General features: G+C 39.8%; 1 protein-coding gene across 4 annotated transcripts in view; it reads left to right on the top strand.

Moving 5' to 3' along the window:
• The window catches only part of LOC110461855 (microtubule-associated tumor suppressor 1 homolog), a 139,147-nt gene that overhangs the window by 104,932 nt on the left and 6,949 nt on the right, over positions 1-27,266 (top strand). For all 4 annotated transcript variants that reach the window (XM_021515568.1, XM_021515570.1, XM_021515566.1 and 1 more), the window contains 5 exons: positions 1,593-1,804; positions 4,056-4,137; positions 4,834-4,992; positions 9,277-9,332; positions 9,871-9,976. In XM_021515568.1, coding sequence (XP_021371243.1) covers positions 1,593-1,804; positions 4,056-4,137; positions 4,834-4,992; positions 9,277-9,332; positions 9,871-9,976 — 615 coding nt within the window. The remainder of the gene's footprint in view (positions 1-1,592; positions 1,805-4,055; positions 4,138-4,833; positions 4,993-9,276; positions 9,333-9,870; positions 9,977-27,266) is intronic.

The following is a 27,266-nucleotide window of genomic DNA, read 5'->3' as shown; positions in this document are numbered from 1 at the left end:
TAGTGGCTGCATCCACAGCTTACATACAGGTATGGACCGAGGGACATTTATATATACAGGCATTTTTATCTACTGTTCCTTCATGGTTCGCCCAGCACAAAATATCATGGTTATGCACCATATTTCATTAAACAGTTTGAGAGAGATTTGGGCCATTTATTGTAAGTATGGCCTCGGAAACAACCTAGACCCAAGCTCTCGACTACATACTTTTTCTTACAAACCTTGAGGCTCAAAGTAAAGACATTTTTCTTATAACTTGCTTTGATTACAGACCATCAGCAGTGTTCAAATAAATAATCTTCATTCATTACAAAGTCATGGGATCAGCCATGAAGAAATCTTTGAGCATCTTCTCCTAACAAACAATGAGGCCTAGAGTAATGATACTTAGTCATAGGGTCCATTGTGTGTAAATCTCTGAGCACTGTCTTCTAACAAACAATGAGGCCTAGAGTAATGATACTTAGTCATAGGGTCCATTGTGTGTATATCTCTGAGCACTGTCTTCTATTTGGGACCTTATCTCTTCTCTCCTTTCTAAATAACTTTATTCTTCCTAATGTCTCCCTTGACAATGCCTCACTTTTGGCCATTTGTTGAGCGTTCGCCCCTGTGAGGAAGGCTTTGGGTTCTGTCCCCTGGCCGAGCCATACCAAAGTCTTTAACAATGGTAGTTTCTACTCCTGCTTAACGCTCAGCAAATTAGGAGTGGGACGACTGGTTCGCCCGTTGTCAGTATAATGTGACCGGGTGGGGCGTCCTGCTGGGTGTCTTCGGCAGTATGTTTCAGTGAGGTAGCACTATAAAGTCGGCATCAGTTCTGCGCTATCACAAGGAGATAAACACGAACATATCGCAGCCTCCCAAAAAACACACACATACACTACACGCATGCATCTTGCACACAGGGGAGGCGCTCCTTAAATGACCTTAGCTGTTAATAGGACGTTAAACAAAATCAAACAAACAAACAAACATAAATTCTAACAAACAATGAGGCCTAGAGAAATGATACTAAGTCATAGGGTCCATTGTTTGTGAATCTTTGAGCATTTTCTTCTAACAAACAATGAGGCCTATAGTAATGATACTAAGTCATAGGGTCCATTGTGTGTAAATCTCTGAGCACTGTCTTACAAACAATGAGGCCTAGAGTAATGATACTAAGTCATAGGGTCCATTGTGTGTAAATCTCTGAGCACTGTCTTACAAACAATGAGGCCTAGAGTAATGATACTAAGTCATAGGGTCCATTGTTTGTAAACCTTTGAGCATCATCTTCCAACAAACAATGAGGCCTAAAGTAATGATACTATGTCATAGGGTCCATTATGTGTAAATATTTGAGCATCATCTTCTAACAAACAATGAGGCCTAGAGTAATGATACTAAGTCATAGAGTCCATTGTGTGTAAATCTTTGAGCATCATCTTCTTACAAACAATGAGGCCTAGAGTAATGATACTTAGTCATAGGGTCCATTGTGTGTAAATCTTTGAGCATCATCTTCTAACAAACAATGAGGTCTAGAGTAGTGGTTAATGGCACACAACCTTTATGACAAAACCACCTGCTTTTCTCTATTACAGACCAAAGCCGCAACAAGAGCAGTAAGAGTAAGACCCTCCAGAAGCCCTTGCCCACCCAGCCAGACCCTGCCCACACCAAGCAGGAGATAGCCCGCCTCGAGGCTCTCTGTGAGGCGCGGACCAAAGAACTCAACTTCGCCAAGTTACAAATGAGGTCTAATCTACAAGCCTTCGATGCCATGGCTGCTCTCGTCAACTACCTTAGCCATGATGTAAGTCTGAGGGAGGAGACAGAATTACGGAGGGGAGGGGTGTGAGGGGCAGACATAACAGGGGAAAAGGGGTTCAGAAAGGGGCATATCTGAGAGTTACACATTGAAGGGGAATAAGAGGGGCTATGAAGGGCGGGAAGCGTAGGTAAAGGTAACTCAGAGGAGTAGTACAGAGTGGAAGGGTTTAGTGAGGGAGATTCATATGAGTAGGTTATGGAGGGGCTTTCAAATCGGGTGTAGAGGGTTACAAAGGGATTGATAGGGGTAACAAAAGGGAGGTCGTTGCAGGGGTTACACAAGGTCATAGGACTATAAGGAGGAACTAAAGGGGTGGGGTGGGAGGGTTAATGAATAGAAGATTAAGATGCAATTATAGAAAAGGAATCAAAATTGAAGTTATTTCATATATAGAAGTGAAAATTTGGTTCTTCAAAATGAGAAGAGACTAAGGGACATTTACTTGACTCATCAAGGCTGTAAACATGATCAGCTGTTCCCAGACAGATGATCACTCCATCACATAAAATTAATTATTGTTGGTATTTTCATATTTCCTCCAGCTGCTCAAGTCAACTGTCAAGGAGAAGTCAAGTTTTCAGAAACACTTCACTTCAACACTGTAATTAGAATTTCAAGAATACTGCCGCAAAACATCTACAAAAGTTGGGGATTTGTGGTACAGTGGATAACACACTAGCCTTCCACCGAAGCGGGCGGGGTTCAATTCTCCGATAGGATGTGTAACCCGACCGCATGGGTTTTTTCCGACATTAAGATTCCCTGAGCATTAATATCTGGGCCAACCAATTTGGTTAATATTAGTGGAAAAAACTTGTTGCATAATTGTTGTAAATTATATAAAATTTACCTAAGCCTACATACTAATATTATTTAGGGTTCATTTTGTCTATTCGACAATACCTAGATAGTGGTGTTCTCTAGAAGGTTATATAAGACAAGTAGTGGTGTTTACTATGTGGCAGATTATAATTGTACATAAGAGTACGGTCACCTTCTAGCTTCGAGCTAGAGGGAATTTCCCTTTAGCTCAGTGGTAGAACGTCCGACTAGGAACCTTGAGATCGAGGGTTTGATCCCTGGTGGAAGCACACTATTCTTTTTCCGGTTACAATTATATCATCGTTAGATAGATAAATCACAGTTTGGTAGATTAACTGAGCAGTGATACTTTAGTAATCCATGACCTCGGTACGACCTGACAGGGTCACTCTAGTAACATCAGTGAAGGGATGGTCATACCTGTTGTGATAAAGCTGGACATTATCTGTACAAATATGTACATTGTTATTGTGACTGTGGTGCCACACGGATTAGGAGACTTCACCAGTACAAGTTCTGTTTGGAAGTATGCATGTCAGAGTTGTCTCCCTTTGTAGAGACTTTTTTGACGCTCACAAATCTATACAAAGTGATTGACTTAAAATGTTCTAGTATTGAGAGATTTAAAATTATAAACTGATATTGTATTTATGTGAATCCTTAATGAAAATATTAATTTTTTGCAACAAACTGACGAAAAGTCTACAATAATCAGCAGGTTTTTTTTTTGGCAATTTCCATTCCATAATGCATCAAATTTCTGTATTTCATCATATTTTATTGATTAAACAATAGGATGCATCAAATGGTTAAATATATATTATATCAAATAAGTCATAATAAAAACAATATATATTTTATCAAATAAGTCATAATAAAAACAATATAAATTATATTAAATAAGTCATAATAAAAACAATATATATTATATCAAATAAGCCATATTAAAAACAATATATATGCATCTAGCATTGCAATATGGGCAATTCTAAATTCTGTTCTGAAGGCAAAATACAATGTTTCTTCTTTCAACCCAACCTACAACGTCTGAGTCAGAAAATGGCAAACATGCACAATTTCAATTTAGGCGGAGAAAACACATTTCATCTTTCAGGTATATCTATAGGGATGTATACACCATTTGTTTGTGATTTCAACCCCTTGTTTACATTGTGTGTACATGTTTGTGTACAGTGCTATGAGTGGTATGTATTCAGGTCGTAACCACTGTCTGCTACAGGCTGATGTTGGCTAACCTCATCACCTCACTGTAACAAGACCCAAGATGGAAGATTTTATATGATATTAATATACGCCATTAATCGTCTTGTTGTAACTCGTAAAAGCACAAGGTTTCATTCCACAGACTGTTATCCATTTAGTTTTCTGACAGAATGCCATTGTTTTGTAGCTGGATGCCTTTTCTTGCCCCGCGCTGTCGGAGAAACTACAGAAACTTCAGACAGAGATGGCGGAGGCTCAGTCACAACTAGGTGAGTAAACTCTAATCTGCGATGATATCATTCTGATGCATCTTACGTAACCACTAAGTAAATCGTAACATAATGCGTAATGATGTCATTCCATCATTCTCTGAAGCTGTCCACTTCTGGTATCTGGTATTTTAGGACAAAGTCAAGGTCAAAATAAGTGATCAAAGGTCAGCTGTCCCAGTTATAACTTCTGAACAACTGTTGATGACACGTGTTCATCCCAGTACCCTAGGTCAAGGTCACAAAGTGATATCTTTTACCGTCCCTTTATTGTTGTGATTGACAAAACATATCTTTTACGACGATGTTGTGTATTTATAATCTTCAATATGAAAAGTCATGGGCAGACAATTTTACAATGGTCTGCCCCTTACGATGGTCTGCCCCTTACAATGGTCTGCCCCTTACGATGGTCTGCCCCTTACAATGGTCTGCCCCTTATGATGGTCTGCCCCTTACGATGGTCTGCCCCTTACAATGGTCTGCCCCTTACGATGGTCTGCCCCTTACAATGGTCTGCCCCTTACGATGGTCTGACCCTTACGATGGTCTGACCCTTACGATGGTCTGCCCCTTACAATGGACACTTTATAAACAATGATCGGCCCCTTACAATGGTCTGTCCCTTACAATGGACACTTTATAAACAATGGTTCTTAGTTATTTTACTTTCTATTAATGTGTTTCGTGTTACAGTTGAACTACAGGAACGTAAGGTCAAGCTTGAATCTGAACTTGAGGGCACGCGACACGACCATATAGAAACTACAGCCACCATGCAGGAGGACCATAAACTGTTACTGACAAGTCAGAGGGAGAAACTCCAGCAGGAACAGGACAGAGCTGTTAGAAAAAGTAAGTTCTCTAAACATCAGAAGTCTTCAAATAGCAAGGAAAGATAACTCTCTTACCTAGGGTCCACTCAAAACAGGAAGGGCAGATACATTGTGAGTCTCTAAAGATGGGGCCAGTCAAAACATTTGGTGAAGGAAGGTCTCAAAATGCAACGGGTATGGAATTAGACAAACCCAATCAAGGATAGGTATTCACACTTACAGAAATGTTGTAAATAAGGAAGTGTGCAAACCTTGTTATGCTTTTCTGTGAACATTGGATGAAGCCATCTGTTTCTCCTGAGGAAAAGATGGTAAAATGTTAGCATAAGGTTGATACAGCTTACAGAAATAATCCAGTGTTTTGTAAATAAGTATAGCGTAATAGAAACATTTAACATTTGTTTACGTTCCAGTAGAACAGCCTTTATACTAAGGTATCTCGGAATGTCACTGGATTAATGAAAAATTATTTTAATGATCCTGTTAGTATGTGGAAGTTAACCCAAATTGAAATTAGCTTAATTGGCTAGACTAGGCTGTAATCATGTTGGAGTCTAATCGGACCAGGATGACAGACTCTGCCTAATTATCTTTCTGGGTGGGATATAGCATATGAACTTTTCTAAATTCTGATTTCAATTAACTTGGCTGGTGCAGTTTTGTCTGACGGAGGGCTCACACACAGGAAGTGCAAGCTCAGTGTGTGTTCCTGACCTGAAGCGTGCATTTGTGCTCACACGGAGAACACACACCCGAATACACTTGCTTTAGTGCTCTCATTGTTAGCTGCTTATTATGGGATGTATAACAAAAGATCTGAAAGACAAGTTATTGTACGTACTCTTACATAAAATATCAGATTTACAAACAGTTTATGCAGTGTGTAGAATACAAACAGTTTATGCAGTGTGTAGAGTACAAACAATTTATGTGTTAAATAGCAATAGAAAGTTTGTTTTATGGCAGTAGAATTCATTATTTCCGAGTAATTAATATTAAGTAAGGATCAGAGCTTTCAATAATTTAACAGGGATGTCCCGCAAATGTAGTAGAGCTAGATAAGGTTGTCAGCAGCAGAGACAGGCGAAGTAATATTTGTACCTCCTGGAGAAGCAATGGTCTTTGATCCGGCCAGTCTGGGCTAAAAATAGACAAGGGGGAGGTGCTAACCTATTATAGTAATTGAAAACTTGGAGAGGTTGAATAGTACAGCCCTACACAAACCTCAGAGAGGTTAAATAGTATAGCCCTACACAACCTGGGAGAGGTTGAATAGTACAATAATTATGCTGGCATTGTATACACTGATTTAGTGTTTGGCATCCTCACCATGTTGTATTGTGTCTATTGAACTGAAGAGGTTAACAGCTGTGTCTTTATTGTACATCTAAACTACTGTCGGCCATCTCTAGTTACCAATCTGCAAAAGAAGCTGTCCTCTGTGCAGTTGTGGGAGTTCTGTCAGTTTGTTTTATAAACGACGATGATTCTTTCATATAAATGCTTTTGAGATTCCACCAACTAAAGTTTTCTATACTAAAGTTTTCTATGGGCTTGTATATACTGGAACCTCCTGTCCACTCTTGTATATACTGGAACCTCCTGTCCACTCTTGTATATACTGGAACCTCCTGTCCACCTGTGTATATACTGGAACCTCCTGTCCACCCTTGTATATACTGGAACCTCCTGTCCACCCTTGTATATACTGGAGCCTCCTGTCCAACCAATCCTTAATCCTTCTGTGGATATGTTAGTTTTCCAGCCTTGACTTGAATAGGTTTTCACCTTTAGGATGCACGGGAGTCTAGTGGTAGCCTGGTAGGACGCCGGGCTCGTGACTGAAGGGTTGCAGGTTCGAGTCATGGCATGGCACTGTGTTGTATCTTCTTTACTCAGCTTGTTCCAGCCTACTCAGCTGTATATGAGTATGTGGTTGGGCAGTCATTTTAGAATGCTAGCTGTGAGTGCAGAAATGGCAGCACCGGCTGTATCCCCAGGGAGTTGAGAAAGATGTTGGCTGGTTGCAAAGGCGCTATAACCACGGATAATGATTTGTGAACTGCTTTGAGACGACCTACGAACTAGGTTGTGATAAAGCGGAATATAAGAACCTCTATTTATTAATTATTATTATTACATTCAGAAGATTTTAAAGAAGTATCCATTAAAGGATATCAGAAATGTTAACCATTTTTGGGTTCAAAGGTCAAGGTCACTACATCTCTTTATTTTGAAATGCATTCAAGACCATTACTTATGCTGTTTCTCTTCTACTTTTCTATTAAAATTTCACAGACATATCACCCATGCAACAACAGAGAACTAGGTTGATTTCAATTAAGGGTCAAAGGTAAAGGTATATAATATGCATATAACCATATCTAATGCACATTTTGCCTCGGGTCTTCTTTACAAATTCTCTCTGACATTGAGGATCAGGAACATCAGTGATGGGTTCTATCTGACATTGAGGATCAGGAACATCAGTGATGGGTTCTATCTGACATTGAGGATCAGGAACATCAGTGATGGGTTCTATCTGACATTGAGGATCAGGAACATCAGTGATGGGTTCTATCTGACATTGAGGATCAGGAACATCAGTGATGGGTTCTATCTGACATTGAGGATCAGGAACATCAGTGATGGGTTCTATCTGACATTGAGGATCAGGAACATCAGTGATGGGTTCTATCTGACATTGAGGATCAGGAACATCAGTGATGGGTTCTCTCTGACATTGAGGATCAGGAACATCAATGATGGGTTCTATCTGACATTGAGGATCAGGAACATCAGTGATGGGTTCTATCTGACATTGAGGATCAGGAACATCAGTGATGGGTTCTATCTGACATTGAGGATCAGGAACATCAGTGATGGGTTCTATCTGACATTGAGGATCAGGAACATCAGTGATGGGTTCTATCTGACATTGAGGATCAGGAACATCAGTGATGGGTTCTATCTGACATTGAGGATCAGGAACATCAGTGATGGGTTCTATCTGACATTGAGGATCAGGAACATCAGTGATGGGTTCTATCTGACATTGAGGATCAGGAACATCAGTGATGGGTTCTATCTGACATTGAGGATCAGGAACATCAGTGATGGGTTCTATCTGACATTGAGGATCAGGAACATCAGTGATGGGTTCTATCTGACATTGAGGATCAGGAACATCAGTGATGGGTTCTATCTGACATTGAGGATCAGGAACATCAGTGATGGGTTCTATCTGACATTGAGGATCAGGAACATCAGTGATGGGTTCTCTCTGACATTGAGGATCAGGAACATCAGTGATGGGTTCTCTTTGACATTGAGGATCAGGAACATCAATGATGGGTTCTATCTGATATTGAGGATCAGGAACATCAGTGATGGGTTCTGTCTGACATTGAGGATCAGGAACATCAGTGATGGGTTCTATCTGACATTGATGATAAGGAACATCAATGATGGGTTCTATCTGACATTGAGGATCAGGAACATCAGTGATGGTTTCTATCTGATTTTGAGCAATATTTCATTATTTGGGGAAAAATTTGGTAATGTTTGCTGTATCAAAGAAGTTTTCCTAAATATCAGCAGAGCCTAATGAAAGACATTTTAGGGCTAGAATATTACAAATCATCAGTAGTCAAGGCCAATAATATTAGCAGCATCATTAAGCTACCATAGGTTGTGGCTGTGTTCGTGGTTCCTACCATCACGAACATGACATATAGCCCTGCATTTTTGTGGTAACTCAATGAGTATCTAACACATTTTTACAAATCATACATTTTTACCTCATTTAATTTAAAAATGGGGAGGGGGGAGGGGGGGGCAAATTGTTACTGTGATACACACTGGCTGTTTTCTTTACCATACACAGTGTTTAAATAGAAGTGTTGGTAGCAGCAGGAAGAAGATGTATGTGTTTTTGACATGTTTTAGAGCATTGATCATGAGCTGAGGAAAAAGAGGTACAACTTCTGAAATTCTGTTGGAATGCAACAATGTCTAGGAGACAAGTGGTGTATTAGACACGAGTCAAACATTGCTCAAGCATGTATTAATATTTTGTGGTGGGGTTTTTTTACACTTTCTGCCTGCAAAATATTTCCATAGATTTGGGCTGTGAGATTTTAACCTTGAATATGTTGGAGAGAGTTCAGTTTTTACGACAGGTACTCCTTCCTCTTCTGTATGAAGGGAGATAATCCTGCCATGTATACATCCCTGTGGTAGTGTAGAAGTTGAAGGGAGACAATCCTGTCAATCCTACTAAACTTTCTTATTTCTATTTTAGCTGAAGATTACTACTCAGATGAAATTACCAGGTTAAAAGCCTACCAAGATAAACAGGTATGTGTGAATAACATTTTGACTTAAGAAAATACATGTAACTTTTATTAATAATTGTTGATTTTGTTCTACATTATAATTTCTTGTTGAAGCTATGATATTGAGTTTGAAGCTATGATATTGAGTTTGAAGCTATGATATCGAGTTTGAAGCTATGATATTGAGTTTGAAGCTTTGATATCGAGTTTGAAGCTATGCTATTGAGTTTGAAGCTATGATATCGAGTTTGAAGCTATGATATTGAGTTTGAAGCTATGATATCGAGTTTGAAGCTATGATATTGAGTTTGAAGCTATGATATCGAGTTTGAAGCTATGATATTGAGTTTGAAGCTATGATATCGAGTTTGAAGCTATGATATTGAGTTTGAAGCTATGATATCGAGTTTGAAGCTATGATATTGAGTTTGAAGCTATGATATCGAGTTTGAAGCTATGATATTGAGTTTGAAGCTATGATATTGAGTTTGAAGCTGTGATACTGGGTAACTTTTGTGATGATGGAGGTCCAGTGTTAACAGCATGTTACTTTGCTGTAGATTCGTGAGGTGAGAGCAGAGAGTAAGGCCAGTGTCACTGAACATCAGCAACAACAGAAGGAGGACATCCATTGTTTACAACGTAAACATGAACACCAGATGGAAGGTACGTCTCCATAGCAACACCATGTCACTTCAGCATCATTTATTTGTCTTCACCTCATCCTTGTGTCTGTCCTCATCTTCATCCTCATCATCATCCTTGTTTCTGTCCTCATCTTCATCCTTGTTTCCATCTTCATCATCATCATCTTGTTTTTGTCATCATCAAGTATAGTAAAATGTTGTCAATAGGATACTTGGTGAATCACAGCCAGGGACGCCAAGTGTAGTAAAATGTTGTCAATAGGATACTTGGTGAGTTATATCGATCACTACATTTGACACTTTGATGAGGGTTAGATATTGTATACAAAATTATTCGAATAACAAAAAGCATTTAGACTTTCAATATCACTGTCCCTTTTTTTCCACACAATTAAAACCCTGAAGGGTATAGCTGGGATTTTCTCTTTATTAGTGTGGCCATTCCTGCTATTAAATGTTCTTTCTACACAGAATAAAATATGTGGTAACAAGCAGTGTTGTCAGTAGTAAGATGATGTAACGCAACAAGTGTTTAATTAACTGGTAGTATCTGTTACATTAAGGATTTATTTCGGAGAGTTAATCTGCCAGGATAAAGGCAGGCTTTAAATTTTTTTGAATAGTTTGTGGTAGAAATGTTTTTTGTTTTGGTTACACACAGCTATAGGCTTAAGACCCTTGGCCTGTTATAGTGAGGCCTTAGTGTGTACATATCAGATTCCAGTGGAGAGCTGTACAAATAGTGAAAGGTGTATTCGGTGTCTTTTATCTCCTTGTTACTACAAACTCGGGGAAAACTTGTCTCAAGTTGAAGATACTTTACTTGCTTATGTGACAGAACAGTCCCGCGTTCAATTCCCAAATATTTCAGGTGTGAGGTTAAGGCTGGGGTTTAGAGAATAGCAGGTTTTATTTAATCAAAGTCATTGCTGAGGTCTACAAATAAAAGTCTTTTATGTCAGGAAGTATACACCATTCTGTGTACACCATTAAGATATGTGAACTGACTTGACAAATAGAGAGCTGAATGTTGGGTATAGTTTGTCAGATTGTATAAGATAAGTGTGAATTAACCAGAAGTTATGTATCTCTCTCTCCTGCCTGTTAGGTCTGACAGGGGAGATTCTGTACAGGTACGCCGTGTTATGTAATCAGCGCACACGCCCCTATCTGGGATCTGTATCCAGTTTTGTGAAGGTTTCAGGGGATTGGTCTGGAATATCCAATTTGTCATGTGTTTGGACTTTAGCCAAGCTTGCAATAATGTGTCTCTAATAATTTTATCTCAGAATAATTCCAGTGGTACCTGGTTAATCTTAACGATAATGTCTGTATCTCATAGCAGACTAATTTAGATGATACAGTAAACTGTGACGATGATCCGTCACTGCTGGACACCCATTCACCCCTAAAGTCACATTTGAACCTTACCAAATCAAAAAGAAGGCAAGTCCAGTTTGAATATGTAGGGGTGATTGAGTTAAGGTTGAGCCTTCGACTGTCTACCTCTTATGTAGTTGTTGAGACTGTTGTAAGATCTCAATATCACACAGTAAATCTCAACACTATAGAGTGGACAGAGCTGAAGCTAATGTCCTGTCCACAGAAACTCCGAGTAGGTCTCTTTAGTTGTATACTTAAATTACTTTATGATAGGAGAATCTTGATTGAGTAGGATGCGTCTGAGGCCCATATTTCACAGTCATACTGTGTTGTCTCAAGTAGTGACATTTAGTAGTCAAGGGTGATCAAAGTTGATTTGGGTGGACTATGGTAAGGAACATATGCCATTATGTATAGTGACTGGGTTCTTCTCTGTTAAACAATGCACATCGGAGAACTAGGAAAGTATGAGTGTAGCTCCATACTTACTGAAATTTATATTTTTTGATGGCAAAGAAAAATTAGGAGACAGGGAAACCTAGCTGGCACATGCTGCAAAGGGGGATTTTTTAGGGTTTCTAATTTTCATGATTTTTACAGTAAAACTTCTCCAAAAATGCAACCCATCCTTACTGTAGCACTGTGCCATGGGACTAGCTGTGAATTATATCCACAAACAAAAAATGGTCCCATTAATTAAAATAACAATGTTGGCAAACCCATATGAAAAATTAGGGACCATAAAAAAGAGGATTACAAAAGATAGCTCAGGTACCTAAAGTTGTCACCAGGTCTGATTCACCAAGTCAGGTACTGAAACTTGTCTGGTAACCTTCACTGGGTCACATAAAAGCTTGTCTGGTAACCTTCACTGGGTCACATAAAAGCTTGTCCGGTAACCTTCACTTGGTCACATAAAACCTTGTCTGGTAACCTTCACTGGGTCACATAAAACCTTGTCTGGTAAGCTTTACTGGGTCACATAAAAAAGCTTGTCTGGTAACCTTCACTGGGTCACATAAAAGCTTGTCTGGTAACCTAAACAGGGTCACATAAAACCTTTTCTGATAACCTTCACTGGGTCACATAAAACCTTGTCTGGTAACCTTCACTGGGTCACATACAAGCTTGTCTGGTAACCTTCACTGGGTCACATAAAACCTTGTCTGGTAAAACCTTCACAGGGTCACATAAAACCTTGTCTGGTAACCTTCACTGGATCACATAAAAGCTTGTCTGGTAACCTTCACTGGGTCACATTAAAACTTGGCACCAACCTGTAGTGTTATATAACACTTCTCGGGAACCAGCTAAGACCAGTCTTTGCATGTTGATTAATGATTGTATTGGTAATATATTAAAAATACATGATAGTGATCAATAATGTCATCATTCACCTGTATGAAGCTGATTTTAGTCTTGATAAACCCTGGCTGTTACAGGGACATTTAAACCCCGATAATTTCTGAAAAGTAAGAGAATCTTGGGTCCAATTCTTTGTTGTTTTATTAAATAAAATATGACTTGGCCAGTAATGGGGGTCCTTTTTACCTGTTGTTACACATCCCCTAGTTACGTGCTGTAGAGAACCTGTCTGTCGACCAGCCTCTAACTCATTCACCCCTAAAGACACATGTGAACTCTTCCAATTCAAAGGATGGAATAGTTCATTATAAAATTTCAGGGGTGAATGAGTTAACTTGGTGTCTGGATGTGTTAGTATCATGAACACATGTTTATTGTGACCCAGACAACACTATCTTATTCCATGTTGATCGTATAAAATCCAGATAATTGTGGGTTTTTATGTTTTCTCTATGATCATGCAGCACCATCATGTTCCTAAATGCTGATGAGAACATGGCTATATACTATATAGCTGTACATGTAAAGCCACACCATGTGTTAGCAGGCTTAGATAACCCTGTCAACCTGTGTTGAACATTCTTGTATACATGTCATACTCATGTTTTATTTTCTAACAGAACAAGGTACTTTATCAAAGGCAGTCAAATTCAAAGTGTATTTCTAAACTGGAAATTTTTTAATTGAAAATTACCCTGTCACATAAAAGTATAGAGAGAAATACCTTTCAAGATTTAAATGAGTGGTTTGAATATCTTGCTTTCCTCTTCTATCTGCTTTTAAGGTCTGGAAGTGGGATCCAATTTCTGCATGAAATCTTTTTTCAAATTTACCATCCTTGCAAATTTTGTCAAATCTACTAAATAGGGTTTCAATTGGATCTAATTTGAAACTTGAAGTGCAGTCAGATCTTGTCGGGTAGATCCCTTCAGTATTCTGTAACATTACAGTAACAAGTTGCCTCCTTGTAAAAGACTTTCTACTAAAGGTATGTTGTAGTGTGCACATGGCTGTCATGCTAAGCAGTTCTATCCCAGTAGGGGTGTATAATATATGTACAGCCATGTAGCTGTTATCTGTGATATGAATGGTGTATTGGGGAAGATTAGTGCTGAGATGGGAAAGTAATTGAAGAGTTGATAGGGGAGTGTTATATTGTACCAGTCATCTTTAGATACTGTAACGGTTACTAAATATATCAGCTTAGTCATCGTTCAAATGTATAGGTTTCCTCAAACAGTGGACAATGTAAGAACTGTACCTAGAGTTTCAGATTCTGGAGTTTCAGATTCTATTTCTCACAAAGAATTTTCATTTAGAGTTTAAGGTTCTATTTCTCTTAAAGAATATCCCGCGTTTATTTTGAAAATCATATTAATCCTTTGTCTGTCATAATAGGGGTTGGTGAGACTACTCTGCCTAAAGATTTTACAAAAATAATCTTTTCAATGCTTGATACCACTGAAGTAAGACAAATTTCCCTCGGCATTACTAACCCCATTGTGGTGTAAATTTATACAGCTAGGTAGACCAGAACAACCAGGGCAGAGTTCCTACTAGAACGTACCACACACATTTCCCTATGCAGGCTTTTGTATAGTTACATGTATTCATTGATCTGTATTATGCATGTTTTCATTGATCTGTATACAGCAGTAATGAGATAGTTTTTAGGAATATCAGAACAAGATTGGTGGCCAATGGTTGGAATGCTACCAGGCTAAACAGTTCTGTATTATTAATGGATGGAAATGTGAATAGATGGAGAGATCAACAGTTTGGGGAATAGATGTAGCTGGAATCAATAAAGACGATGAGTCAGGGTTCCAATATTACTGCTATAACTCAGCCATAACCAGCACAGCACCAAAACAGATCCGGTCTGCTGCTGTTATGGAGGATTCCGATGTTACACACGCGTCTATACATCTAGACCATGACAGCCAGAAACCATGACAGCCAGGATTGGCTATGGAGAGGAGCGTGTAACAGGGTGTGAAATCTTGGTCACCTTTAGATAGTGTGCTGAACATTACCATGGTCATTGTAGGGTAGTGTGTTATGACCTTGACCTTGGTTACATTAAGTCTGTGATAGCCTTGACTCTGATTATAATCGAAAACTGATCTTGATTTCACAGGGATTGTACATGTCAACCTTGACCTTTATTCAGCTGGCTTTAGCAATATTTCCCTCACACAGGACACCTTACCTCATTCACCCCTGGAGACACATTTGAACACTTCTAATTCAAAGGTTGGAAAAGTTTATTGTGAAATTTAAGAGGTAAATGAGTTAATATGGACAGATTATGAAATTATGAAATGATGCACCTACAGAAAATAATAATTCGTCTAAAACAGGGCCCCTACAATAAGAATACATGTGATTGATTTTTGAGTGTCATAACAATGGAATTCTCCAATATTGTGTAAAATTGTGTTGTGTAGAACATGTTGAATATTGATGGCATGTAACATGTGTGGTGGAGAATGTACTGAGTCTAGGTACAGGGTCATAAGTAGTGTATGTAGGTATACAGACTGGTAAGGAGATCAGTATATAGGTATAGACAGGACACGAGGTGTGGACTCCAATGTTTCTGATACAGACTGACACGAAAGTGGGGTACTAGCACAGTTCTTATTAGTATAAAACAACAGCATAACAAGCTACGTGGAGTACCTACAATCTACACTGTACAGTTTACCAACAGCATAACAAGCTACGTGGAGTACCTACAATCTACACTGTACAGTTTACCAACAGCATAACAAGCTACGTGGAGTACCTACAATCTACACTGTACAGTTTACCAACAGCATAACAAGCTACGTGGAGTACCTACAATCTACACTGTACAGTTTACCAACAGCATAACAAGCTACGTGGAGTACCTACAATCTACACTGTACAGTTTACCAACAGCATAACAAGCTACGTGGAGTACCTACAATCTACACTGTACAGTTTACCAACAGCATAACAAGCTACGTGGAGTACCTACAATCTACACTGTACAGTTTACCAACAGCATAACAAGCTACGTGGAGTACCTACAATCTACACTGCACTGTTTACCAACAGCATAACAAGCTACGTGGAGTACCTACAATCTACACTGTACAGTTTACCAACAGCATAACAAGCTACGTGGAGTACCTACAATCTACACTGTACAGTTTACCAACAGCATAACAAGCTACGTGGAGTACCTACAATCTACACTGTACAGTTTACCAACAGCATAACAAGCTACGTGGAGTACCTACAATCTACACTGTACAGTTTACCAACAGCATAACAAGCTACGTGGAGTACCTACAATCTACACTGTACAGTTTACCAACAGCATAACAAGCTACGTGGAGTACCTACAATCTACACTGTACAGTTTACCAACAGCATAACAAGCTACGTGGAGTACCTACAATCTACACTGTACAGTTTACCAACAGCATAACAAGCTACGTGGAGTACCTACAATCTACACTGTACAGTTTACCAACAGCATAACAAGCTACGTGGAGTACCTACAATCTACACTGCAGTTTACCAACATGTCCAGTTCCCAGAGATAATATCAGATGTATTGGAATGTGTTCAAGGCTGGAACAGCAACTTGTCTTGGAGGTGATTAACGGATCAGGTCAGCCATTGTTCTAAAGGTGCTACCGAAAGATGTGTTGGACATGAAGGAGAACCTTGGCTGTGGTATCTTATAGCATACAGATACAGAGGCTGTAGCATTAACTAGCCGAGTACTGTCTGATACTCCACGGAATATTATATATCACGATGTCCTATTCTGAAGGGTAGTCCCCAGAATATTATATACATGTCCTATCCTGAAGGCTAGTCCCCAGAATATTACTGCTGTGGCAGGCCTACATGTTTGTGGTTTGGTGACTTCCTGTGATGCTCTCAGACTTATAATAATTGCTACAGTAATAGCTTTTCTGCGATATTCCATGCTTTTCAATTATCGGTATACGACTTGCACACAATTAGTGGGGTCTGGTTATACCAGCTGTTATATATGCTGTGGGTGAACTGGTCACCTGTGTCAGTGACTCCCTGACGGCTCTGTGTGATCAGTGACTGCCTTACAGCCCTAAGCTCAGTTGACAATCATTGACGGTGAAGGGCATTCCGGCCCTGGGGAGGAGAGTAATAATAAACATCTACCCTACATGTGAAGGAAGACTACTGTTGGGGGAGGAGCAAGAAGAAAACTGCTGAGGTCAATGAAATATTGATGGACTTGTATATTAGTGTGAACAGCTGTAGAATGGAGCATTGTGTGTATGTCTACAATTATAGGACCAGCTAGTAGTATACACTCCACTGTAAATAGCTCCACCTGCTGTGGATGCACATGCAAACCTATTCTGGGGACTCCTAAATCTGTGACTCTATCATACCTGGAAACTAATTTTTAATTTTCACCTGATAATTGATTTGTCATATTTTCCTGGGGAAATTCATTGTAACGCTCCTTGCGCCTGGATACATCCTATTCTTACCATGCTGACTTTGATGTGAAGCAGATTATGATGTATTATTAATTCTGGAAATTATTCCTGGCACATTTGTCTGGTCCTCATTTTCCACCTGGAAGATTTTACACAAAGCATACAAGCTCAGACCCTAAGGGAACTCCCATTAGGTATAGCATTACTAGTCGAAGCATACAAGCACAGACCCTAAGGGAACGTCCCATTAGGTATAGCATTACTAGACGAAGCATACAAGCTCAGACTCTAAGGGAACTCCCATTAGGTATAGCCTTACTAGACGAAGCATACAAGCTCAGACTCTAAGGGAACTCCCATTAGGTATAGCCTTACTAGACGAAGCATACAAGCTCAGACTCTAAGGGAACTCCCATTAGGTATAGCATTACCAGACGAAGCATACAAGCTCAGACCCTAAGGGAAATCCCATTAGGTATAGCATTACTAGACGAAGCATACGAGCTCAGACTCTAAGGGAACTCCCATTAGGTATAGCCTTACTAGACGAAGCATACAAGCTCAGACTCTAAGGGAACTCCCATTAGGTATAGCCTTACTAGACGAAGCATACAAGCTCAGACTCTAAGGGAACTCCCATTAGGTATAGCATTACCAGACGAAGCATACAAGCTCAGACCCTAAGGGAATGTCCCATTAGGTATAGCATTACTAGACGAAGCATACGAGCTCAGACTCTAAGGGAACTCCCATTAGGTATAGCATGACTAGACGAAGCATACAAGCTCAGACTCTAAGGGAACTCCCATTAGGTATAGCCTTACTAGACGAAGCATACAAGCTCAGACTCTAAGGGAACTCCCATTAGGTATAGCCTTACTAGACGAAGCATACAAGCTCAGACTCTAAGGGAACTCCCATTAGGTATAGCATGACTAGACGAAGCATACAAGCTCAGACTCTAAGGGAACTCCCATTAGGTATAGCCTTACTAGACGAAGCATACAAGCTCAGACTCTAAGGGAACTCCCATTAGGTATAGCCTTACTAGACGAAGCATACAAGCTCAGACTCTAAGGGAACTCCCATTAGGTATAGCATTACTAGTCGAAGCATACAAGCACAGACCCTAAGGGAACGTCCCATTAGGTATAGCATTACTAGACGAAGCATACGAGCTCAGACTCTAAGGGAACTCCCATTAGGTATAGCCTTACTAGACGAAGCATACAAGCTCAGACTCTAAGGGAACTCCCATTAGGTATAGCCTTACTAGACGAAGCATACAAGCTCAGACTCTAAGGGAACTCCCATTAGGTATAGCATTACTAGTCGAAGCATACAAGCACAGACCCTAAGGGAACGTCCCATTAGGTATAGCATTACTAGACGAAGCATACGAGCTCAGACTCTAAGGGAACTCCCATTAGGTATAGCCTTACTAGACGAAGCATACAAGCTCAGACTCTAAGGGAACTCCCATTAGGTATAGCATTACCAGACGAAGCATACAAGCTCAGACCCTAAGGGAACTCCCATTAGGTATAGCATTACTAGACAAGGCATACAAGCTCAGACTCTAAGGGAACTCCCAATAGGTATAGCATTACTAGATAATTACGTGTGGGAGACTTTCTATCCTTGGTATGCAAGGTCGTATATACTAACGACTTTCATTGATACAAAGGTGTATTTGTTCTACTCTGTATACAGACTGTTACCTGTGAGGTCGAGGTATATAGATATACCTGGAATCTCGTGGACGCTTGTCACAACAAAATAAATGGCTCGACAGATAAGATAAAGATGAAGCTATTGTATTAGAGGGACTTTGGCACTGTGATTTACGTAGAACTGGACCAAACGTTTCAACCTGACTCTCCTGTCCACCGTCACAACCATTCTCATTACCGGGTCATTTGGTATTGATTTGTTTCAATTCTTGGCCAGGTAAGCTATAGGTTGTGTACATAATCATGAAACGTCTACACACAAAATTCAACAGAGTAGACTGAACGGACACTCAAAAATATTCGACCGAGCAATATTAGAGACACTTTACCTGTATTCCTTCACAAGGTCTACTGAACGGACACTCAAAAATACGCGACGGAGCAAGATTAGAGACACTTCACCTGTATTCCTTCTGTCAGCATTTATTTAAATGTTTAACAAAGATTAAAGATCAGAAAGCTACCAAAAGTTTGTGAACTATCTAAGTAGATGGTTGTCATGAATTGGATTAGTTGACTGAGTGCTGTAATTCCTGATTGGAGTTTAAAGCAAGTTTGTTGTTGATTCTACTGCTAAACTCTGCTGACTAGGGTGTGAAAGTGGTGAGGCCCCCACTGGAGATACAGCTGGTGACCTATTACATGCTGGTGAAAAGTGAAATTACAACATTTCCACCCTGTGTCAATATAGTGACCATGATCGTAGCGTTCTCAGGAAGTTTACAGGTAAACACGGGTGTTATAAAACATTGGTGCGACACACCTGAGAACCCAGACTTCTACACGCCTCTTTCTGTGATATGCAAGGTTTAACAGTTTTTCTCAGTTCTGTTTTTTAATCCCAGACAGACTTTCACAGATGAACAGAATCTTAGTTATTATGAGCAGTTAATCTTGCAACACAGACATGCTTCTCACCGATATTTAACTGTGTATTCAATTGAATGGTATCCGCTATAAATGAAAGGTGTGGATCTTAGCCAAAAACTTTTATTTAACATAAGATTCGATCAATTGTATAATACACCCACGTACAGATCAACATCAGGAATCTGTTTGTATTAATTAACGTAAATAAATATAAAAACGTAGGTTCAAATTGGAAGTGATTGCCTGAATAACGTTTGTGCATACAGGTAAAACTCAGGTGTGCAGACTGTCTGACGCAGCGAGGTGTGATATCCACAGACAGTGTGGGATAAACGTTCTAGTCTGCTCCGTTCTGAAGGCTGAAAGAAACATTCACCAGACATTCAAACGGATTATGTGACTCTTTTAAATCTTTCCCAATATTTCAGAAAGCTTTATGCATGATTTAGTGTTTTAAAAGTCAACAACCTGCGAGTGAAGTGCTGAAGGAATATCACTTGTGTAATTATCTCTCTGAGAGAGTGTGGACAGGACCGTGTTATCTCGAGGGTACAATAAACCTGCTGAGTGTGTATCATAAAGTTTGGGTACCATTTAGGAGCTTTATCTGAAATGGAGCAACGCAAATATGGCTCGGTAGAACACTTTACCTCGGACCGGGAGGAGTCTTACTGGTTCGTCAGGCCCAATTGATTGACACCCACCGTCTTCGGGACTGAGTTAAAGGGACAACAAACCATTGACCAGTATTTAAAACTACACTCAGCAGTCTGGTCGGCCCTAGTAGACAAATCTGGATTTAACTGACATGTTGCTGTCTGTCTATAAATGACAATTCCATTTGCTAACGATGTGTGATAATTCCTATTTGAAGGAATAGCTTGGGAGGAGGATTCTGATAACAAAAATATAGCTTGTATTGTTTTGTATGTTAAAGCTGGTTTTAACCGATATTCCTGGACATTACTGGACTACTCTCAGCATCAGATCATACAATTCTTAAAATCAAAATTTACCTTGGATTTTATCACCGGAGGAATTTTTAGCCTAGAAACCATTTTGAAATTGAATCTTTGTGGCCTAGTTTCAACATTAGATCCCTTGGCCTAGTAGGTAGTTTGATTATTGTATCTCTTGGTCTATATTACAGGTTTCAAAATTTGATACTTTGGCCTAGTAGAGACTTTGATGTCTGGTATATCTATCGGTCTAGATTTTTTTTGGGTCTGTGAAATAACGGCCAACATTAGCAGGAATAGTGTATAGTGATGTTGCACGGTTTGTTGATGACAAGTACGACAATGTTGTCTAAGTAATCACACGAGGATACAGTTAACGTGGATGTTCTGTGTGAGTTGTAGGTCTCCGCGTTCACTCTCAACATTCCAGCAGTCGCAAACCCTACAGCGGAATTTGGAATATTTTGTGGGAAATACTTTTTGGCAGCGAAGACATTTTGTTAAAACTTTTTGAGAAGTGCACTCTTTATTTGATGAAGGTTGTATAAAAAGTGAGTGTAACACAGTTGTTGTAACTCACCTGTTCTGTCTGATAGCAGGCTCCGCGTCAAACAAAAACTCGGACATACATGCATGTTGTAGTGTGATGACGGAGCAGATAGCACTCTGCACTTGCATTTTATGTTGGTGAGGGCTTCAGTAGAGATGGAAATGTACGGTATAGTGTCATGCCTTGAGCTGGATGTGATTTAAACGTGACTTGACAGAACAATTTAGTAAGATGGATAAATGTAACATACTGATGACTGTGAAGGGCACACCACAAAATGGAAAGTCCAAGAAACCCCTGGCGACCATCATCGGAGCTATGAAAGGTAGGCCCCAAGTCTGCGGTGTGGTTGATTAGGGAAGCAATTACACGGTAATGGGGATGGCTAGACAAAATATAAGAAAAGCTGAGGTAGAGGAAAAATATAATTATATATATATATTTATTCAATGAAACACGCAAAATTACTTACTTTGCCATAATGGCTCCTGTTTATTGTACTAGTGAAATAGAAAAGTTTGATAGATTTTAAAGACTTGTTTGAAATACTGCCATTGAAAAATAGAGAAATATTGAAATAACAAAGGAAAAAACATGTTAATTCAGTATAGAAATTCTGGTACAAACCCATAGACAACATTCATTGGTAACATCTGTTTGTGTTGAGTATTGGCTGTTGTTACTGTCTGGTAGAGTAACTGTTTATAATGTACTCCATCCTCAGCCTCTGAGGGTATGTAACTGAGGCGCTGCCCCTCTGAGAGTAACAGTGAGGTAACACTTCTGTCTGTCCCATTACCTCGTCGGTCAATCATACAGCTTAGCCCCACACCCAGTATACCACACAGCAGCTAGCCAACACAAATCTACCAGACCCAATGATTCCCACTTAACTTGATGTATAAAAGCTCTGAAATTGATACCACAGAGTTGGTATCCTCCAATAAATGTCTGTTCCAGTTCTGTGATGTGAACAGCAGCTACCACAGGGGTTATATCCTCCAGTAAATGTCTGTTTCAGTTCTGTGATGTGAACAGCAGCTACCACAGGGGTTATATCCTCCAGTAAATGTCTGTTTCAGTTCTGTGATGTGAACAGCAGCTACCACAGGGGTTATATCCTCCAGTAAATGTCTGTTTCAGTTCTGTGATGTGAACAGCAGCTACCACAGGGGTTATATCCTCCAGTAAATGTCTGTTTCAGTTCTGTGATGTGAACAGCAGCTACCACAGGGGTTATATCCTCCAGTAAATGTCTGTTTCAGTTCTGTGATGTGAACAGCAGCTACCACAGGGGTTATATCCTCCAGTAAATGTCTGTTTCAGTTCTGTGATGTGAACAGCAGCTACCACAGGGGTTATATCCTCCAGTAAATGTCTGTTTCAGTTCTGTGATGTGAACAGCAGCTACCACAGGGGTTATATCCTCCAGTAAATGTCTGTTTCAGTTCTGTGATGTGAACAGCAGCTACCACAGGGGTTATATCCTCCAGTAAATGTCTGTTTCAGTTCTGTGATGTGAACAGCAGCTACCACAGGGGTTATATCCTCCAGTAAATGTCTGTTTCAGTTCTGTGATGTGAACAGCAGCTACCACAGGGGTTATATCCTCCAGTAAATGTCTGTTTCAGTTCTGTGATGTGAACAGCAGCTACCACAGGGGTTATATCCTCCAGTAAATGTCTGTTTCAGTTCTGTGATGTGAACAGCAGCTACCACAGGGGTTATATCCTCCAGTAAATGTCTGTTTCAGTTCTGTGATGTGAACAGCAGCTACCACAGGGGTTATATCCTCCAGTAAATGTCTGTTTCAGTTCTGTGATGTGAACAGCAGCTACCACAGGGGTTATATCCTCCAGTAAATGTCTGTTTCAGTTCTGTGATGTGAACAGCAGCTACCACAGGGGTTATATCCTCCAGTAGTGCTTTTTTTTCTTCTTTGAAAATTTGCTGAAAGTGAATTTGATTTCTATATATAGCTGTGTAGAAAGTGGTCTGGCTCAGGGTACAACTCAGAACTCTGCTGTAGATATAGGTACTCACCGCTTCATCATAGAGCTTGATCTGTGACAGCAGAAGATGGCTAAGATTAAAATAATTATTATAACATAGCTGATCATAAACCTTTGATTTTGCTATTCCAGTTTTAATCAATCGTCACATGACAAAGGCAAGTAAAGACCAATTATTATCTGTAAATTAGAACCAGTGCGTCATTGTGATACACAGCCATATACATCTTGACTGATTCATAGGAGAGGATCTATTAGTTAACATATGTATTTTATGGACAGCTGATCCTAATTATAGCAACACTCATTAGCTGTGTCGGAGATTGATAGGGTAGCTAGGGGTTGATATAATAGATGTTGCTGCTTATACCTATTACATTTAACATCATAGAAACCTAACGAAAAGGTTGTATTAAACCCATGCCTAATAAAGTTTTATGTTATAAGTTGGAATAACTAAGTCTGGTTCTCAGTCATCAAAGTCATTGGTTATAAATGGCCTAAATCCCGATATGGTTACAAGGAAAACAAAATGTTCATTTCAAAATTGCCATTTAAAATTGTTTTTTATTGGTATGCCTCTGTGTAGCTAACACCTAAAGGCCATCTTTTTACCTGTACCCTTTAAAACCTGAGCTCCTGATTTAAACCGTCTGTAAACATTGCTGAGTCTGTAAATGTGTGTTTATTGATAAAACAAGACTCTAACAATGGCGATATTGCTGTGTTTACCATTATACATGTAGAAAATACAATGTGCTGAATGAACCAAAACCATTCAGAAATATAAGACCTGTTTTTGAATACATAACATCTCAAATCCTAACGTTACCAGTATCAAATAGGACAATAGTTAGGGATGACAGATGTGAAGTTTAAATATTTGGGTGGACGCCAGGTTTGGGGTTTAATGTTTCGGGTAGAATGTTTTGTGACACAATGATAAACCCTGTGTGAGTGTCCAGTGTAACATACAGATTTACGAGGAGGAGGATTCCGTCAGCCTGTCTGGGGTCTGTCCCTGTGGACAGCACTGCTGGGGACCTGATTCAGTGGAACGGGATCCTTATAAATGAGGCTTTGTCAGGACAGTCAGCACCTGATGATTTGTCAGCTTAACACTTCAGCAAGTGTAACTGAAACATAAGTTGTTTCAGGTGAAATAAAGTTGACCATGAGGCTTTGCAGATTTTGTCATGGATTGTCTGCTCCGAGGTCTCACTTCTTTCGTATTTGTCCTCAAGATACAAACTTGGGTGTCAACACACACTATGTCTATGTGACTGTAGTTTAACTCAGACACAGTCGTAAAGGATCTGGAATTCAATTCAAAACCTGTTACAGTTAGCTGATGTTTCACATTTCTACAAGTTATTAATACATGTTTTAAAGTCTGTAGCGCCTGCAATATAATTCAGTGTTGTTACTCTAAAAAAACATTTTGTATTGAATGGAAATCCTCATAACTATTGGTCAATCATGCATACAGAATGTACATCCCCATGTATCTTCTCCGTAGAGCACTTACTGATGTACAGAATAATCACCATGTATCTTCTCAGTAGAGCACTTACTGGGGTACAGAATGTACATCCACATGTATCTTCTCCGTAGAGCACTTACGGGAGTACGGAATGTACATCCCCATGTATCTTCTCCGTAGAGCACTTACTGATGTACAGAATAATCACCATGTATCTTCTCAGTAGAGCACTTACTGGGGTACAGAATGTACATCCACATGTATCTTCTCCGTAGAGCACTTACGGGAGTACGGAATGTACATCCCCATGTATCTTCTCCGTAGAGCACTTACTGATGTACAGAATAATCACCATGTATCTTCTCAGTAGAGCACTTACTGGGGTACAGAATGTACATCCACATGTATCTTCTCCGTAGAGCACTTACGGGAGTACGGAATGTACATCCCCATGTATCTTCTCCGTATAGCACTTACTGGTGTACAGAATAATCACCATGTATCTTCTCCATAGAGCACTTACTGGGGTACAGAATGTACATCCACATGTATCTTCTCCGTAGAGCACTTACGGGAGTACGGAATGTACATCCCCATGTATCTTCTCCGTATAGCACTTACTGGTGTACAGAATAATCACCGTGTATCTTCTCCGTAGAGCACTTACTGATGTACAGAATAATCACCATGTATCTTCTCCGTAGAGCACGTACTGGGGTACAGAATAATCACCATGTATCTTCTCCATAGAGCACTTACTGGGGTACAGAATGTACATCCCGATGTATCTTCTCCGTAGAGCACTTACTTGGGTACAGAATAATCACCATGTATCTTCTCCGAAGAGCACTTACTGGGGTACAGAATAATACCCATGTATCTTCTCCGTAGAGCACTTACTAGGGTACAGAATAATCACCATGTATCTTCTCAGTAGAGCACTTACTGGGGTACAGAATGTACATCCCGATGTATCTTCTCCGTAGAGCACTTACTAGGGGACAGAATAATCACCATGTATCTTCTCCGAAGAGCACTTACTGGTGTACAGAATAATCGCCATGTATCTTCTCCGTAGAGCACTTATTGGGGTACAGAATAATCCCCATGTATCTTCTCCATAGAGCACTTACTGGGGTACAGAATGTACATCCCGATGTATCTTCTCCGTGGAGCACTTACTGGGCTACAGAATAATCCCCATGTATCTTCTCCATAGAGCACTTACTGGGGTACAGAATGTACATCCACATGTATCTTCTCCGTAGAGCACTTACGGGAGTACGGAATGTACATCCCCATGTATCTTCTCCGTATAGCACTTACTGGTGTACAGAATAATCACCATGTATCTTCTCAGTAGAGCACTTACTGGGGTACAGAATGTACATCCACATGTATCTTCTCCGTAGAGCACTTACTAGGGGACAGAATAATCACCATGTATCTTCTCCATAGAGCACTTACTGGGGTACAGAATGTACATCCACATGTATCTTCTCCGTAGAGCACTTACGGGAGTACGGAATGTACATCCCCATGTATCTTCTCCGTATAGCACTTACTGGTGTACAGAATAATCACCGTGTATCTTCTCCGTAGAGCACTTACTGGTGTACAGAATGTACATCCCCATGTATCTTCTCCGTAGAGCCCTTACTGGTGTACAGAATAATCACCATGTATCTTCTCCATAGAGCACTTACTGGGGTACAGAATGTACATCCACATGTATCTTCTCCGTAGAGCACTTACGGGAGTACGGAATGTACATCCCCATGTATCTTCTCCGTATAGCACTTACTGGTGTACAGAATAATCACCATGTATCTTCTCCGTAGAGCACTTACTGGGGTAGATCCATTAAGTTGATGTATAAGGCCACCCTACCTTTATAAAAACTCATTATACAATATTGACACTATATCTGTGTAGAGTTGTAATTAGCCTCTCTCAGTTAACTTGTCCTTTAATACATTCCATGTGAGCCATTCTATAACGTTTTGATGTATAATTGTTTCATTATTACTGATTAGTACTTGATCTGGTGTAACAGGTGTTTAGAAATGTCAAACCTATCATCTGTTTGTGTGTTAAGTACATATTTTGTACCTATTAGTATGTTTGGACTGTTAGTCCAAACTATTTGGGTCAGATGACAGATGTCCAGTCTCTTTAAGTAGAACATCTGGGGTTACAACTGACCGGTATACCAATATATCTGTACTGTTTGTATTCAGCTTGACCAATAAACATGCTCTGCAGTGTTATATTTTATTAGGTCACCTGAGACAAAGTCTCAAGTGACCTATTGCGATCGCCTTTTGTCCGTCGTCGTCCGTCGTCCGTCGTCCGTCGTCCGTCGTCCGTCGTGCGTCCGTAAACAATTTACATTTTCGACTTCTTCTCCAAAACCCCTGAACCAATTTCAATGAAATTTTGCAGGGACCTTCCATGGACAAAGGTCAACAAAAATAGT

This window comes from Mizuhopecten yessoensis, unplaced genomic scaffold (assembly GCF_002113885.1).
Source record: "Mizuhopecten yessoensis strain PY_sf001 unplaced genomic scaffold, ASM211388v2 scaffold10687, whole genome shotgun sequence".
Taxonomy (NCBI): domain Eukaryota; kingdom Metazoa; phylum Mollusca; class Bivalvia; order Pectinida; family Pectinidae; genus Mizuhopecten; species Mizuhopecten yessoensis.
This window is presented reverse-complemented; position numbering and strand designations above follow the sequence as displayed.